At 44.8% G+C, this 1,637-nt stretch overlaps 1 protein-coding gene across 1 annotated transcript; it reads right to left on the minus strand.

Moving 5' to 3' along the window:
• Positions 1 to 256: 256 nt before the first annotated feature.
• Positions 257 to 1,340, minus strand: LOC114749683 (uncharacterized). Its single transcript, XM_028938227.1, has one exon. It carries the CDS (start codon positions 1,328 to 1,330, stop codon positions 395 to 397), a length of 936 nt encoding a protein of 311 aa, XP_028794060.1. The 5' UTR covers positions 1,331 to 1,340; the 3' UTR covers positions 257 to 394.
• Between the last annotated feature and the right edge of the window lie 297 nt (positions 1,341 to 1,637).

Here is a 1,637-nt window from a genome sequence, read left to right on the forward strand (position 1 = left end):
TATCATTACAATTTCTATTTTATTTTATTTTTTAAAATTTAAACTTCCTTTTCACTCGTAACACTTCAACACCAGCGGAATGTGCTCAGACAAAAAAAAGAAGACTATTTAGTAATGCGTGAGAAACTCCATAGTTTGCTGTTTGCAGCTTAAGCATAAGCAAGCTATACATGCAAATATACATAAACACATATTATTATATAAATATTATATATATATATATATATAAGGAATAACATATGGCACATTGGACGCATCGGCATTAATGCATTAAAATTTGTAGATAAAATAATTTTTTCATCTTACCCTAAAAATTTAAGCATAAGTTAATGATAAACAAGCAATTTTACAGAATTACAGCAACAATTTTACTAGCCTTTTTGTTTTTGGCCCCCTAATTCTCAGCGGAAACAATAACGGCGTCGGTATCCCACCAGGTATCCGCATCAGATTCCGTTACATTTCGTAACGGCGAGCTGACATTCCTGAGGTCTCCCATGGTAACGTCATCGTGTACGTCGTCTCTTACGTAAAACTTCTCGACTTCGCCGAAACCGACCCCGACGATCTTGCCTAGGTTAGGTTTCCACTCGGCGATCACCGCCGGTAATCTTTGCCGGAGGCGACTGTCCCAAATCTTCACGGCCGTTTTACCTGACGCGTTTTTCTCGGCGGACAAGACCACAGGTGACGGTGAACTGGACCCCGCCGGCGGCGGCCGGGACAAACTTCCCACGGAGATTTCATCATCTTCGAAGTCTAAACTGAGCCCAAACCCTATGCTGTCCCACAATTTGACGACGCTCTTGCTGTTGACGATTTCCGACAGCGAGAAAATGTCTCTGATGCTACGACGTCGTCGGAGCCTGACACTGCCGCTCTGCAATCGGTCATCGATTCGGTGACCGGAGCCTCGAACTCTGAAATCTTCATCCCCCGCCATGCGCCAATTGAAGGGACTCATTAAAGAAGAAGAAGGTGTCGTCGTTTCATCGTCCTCTTCTTCTCCAAACTCCGACGACGGAGAAGACAGCGACGAGCTAGTTTCTTCCTCCTCCTCCTCGTCCTCGTCGGAGCTGGAGTAATCATCGCCATTGAGAAGAGGGATCGAAGGAAGAGGAGGACTGTGGCGACGGAATGTGACGATTAGAACGTTAATCTTATTGATCAAACTTCCAAAGGTAGCGACGAGAGCGAGAATTAAAGCACTCCATTTACAGAAAGTGTAAGCGAAGGAAAGAGATTGTACCCCAGAAGAAAAGGACGGGTTTTGCAGAGAGGTTAAACCCACATGAACATCCTTGATTCTGTTGATTACAGGAACTTCCATGTTTAAAGAGCAGCGGCGATGGATCGGATTGGGAAGGAAAGGTATTAGGGTTTATATATAGAAACACGGAAAAGTAAAATGATTAAGGAAGGTGGGAAAGGGTGTTACGTGGAGGATAACGATTGGTAATTGCGGGGAGAATATTCGAGCCACGTAAGGGAAAAGGGCGAAGAGATAGGAAGCTTTTTTGTTGGAGGGAAGATTGGAACGAAGGGAGTGTGGCTGAGTCAGCGTACGCGAAAATCAGGACTGATCGGAGCAACCGTGGTGGGGCCCACTCACCAGAAAAGCCATCGAGCAGTAATTG

This window comes from Neltuma alba, unplaced genomic scaffold, assembly GCF_004799145.2.
Source record: "Neltuma alba isolate B1F8T4 unplaced genomic scaffold, ASM479914v2 tig00006113_pilon, whole genome shotgun sequence".
NCBI classification, from domain to species: Eukaryota; Viridiplantae; Streptophyta; class Magnoliopsida; order Fabales; family Fabaceae; genus Neltuma; species Neltuma alba.

Bases quoted from the DNA above. Each gene is read 5' to 3' on its own strand.
- LOC114749683 (XM_028938227.1), bottom strand. From the start codon at position 1,330: ATGGAAGTTCCTGTAATCAACAGAATCAAGGATGTTCATGTGGGTTTA.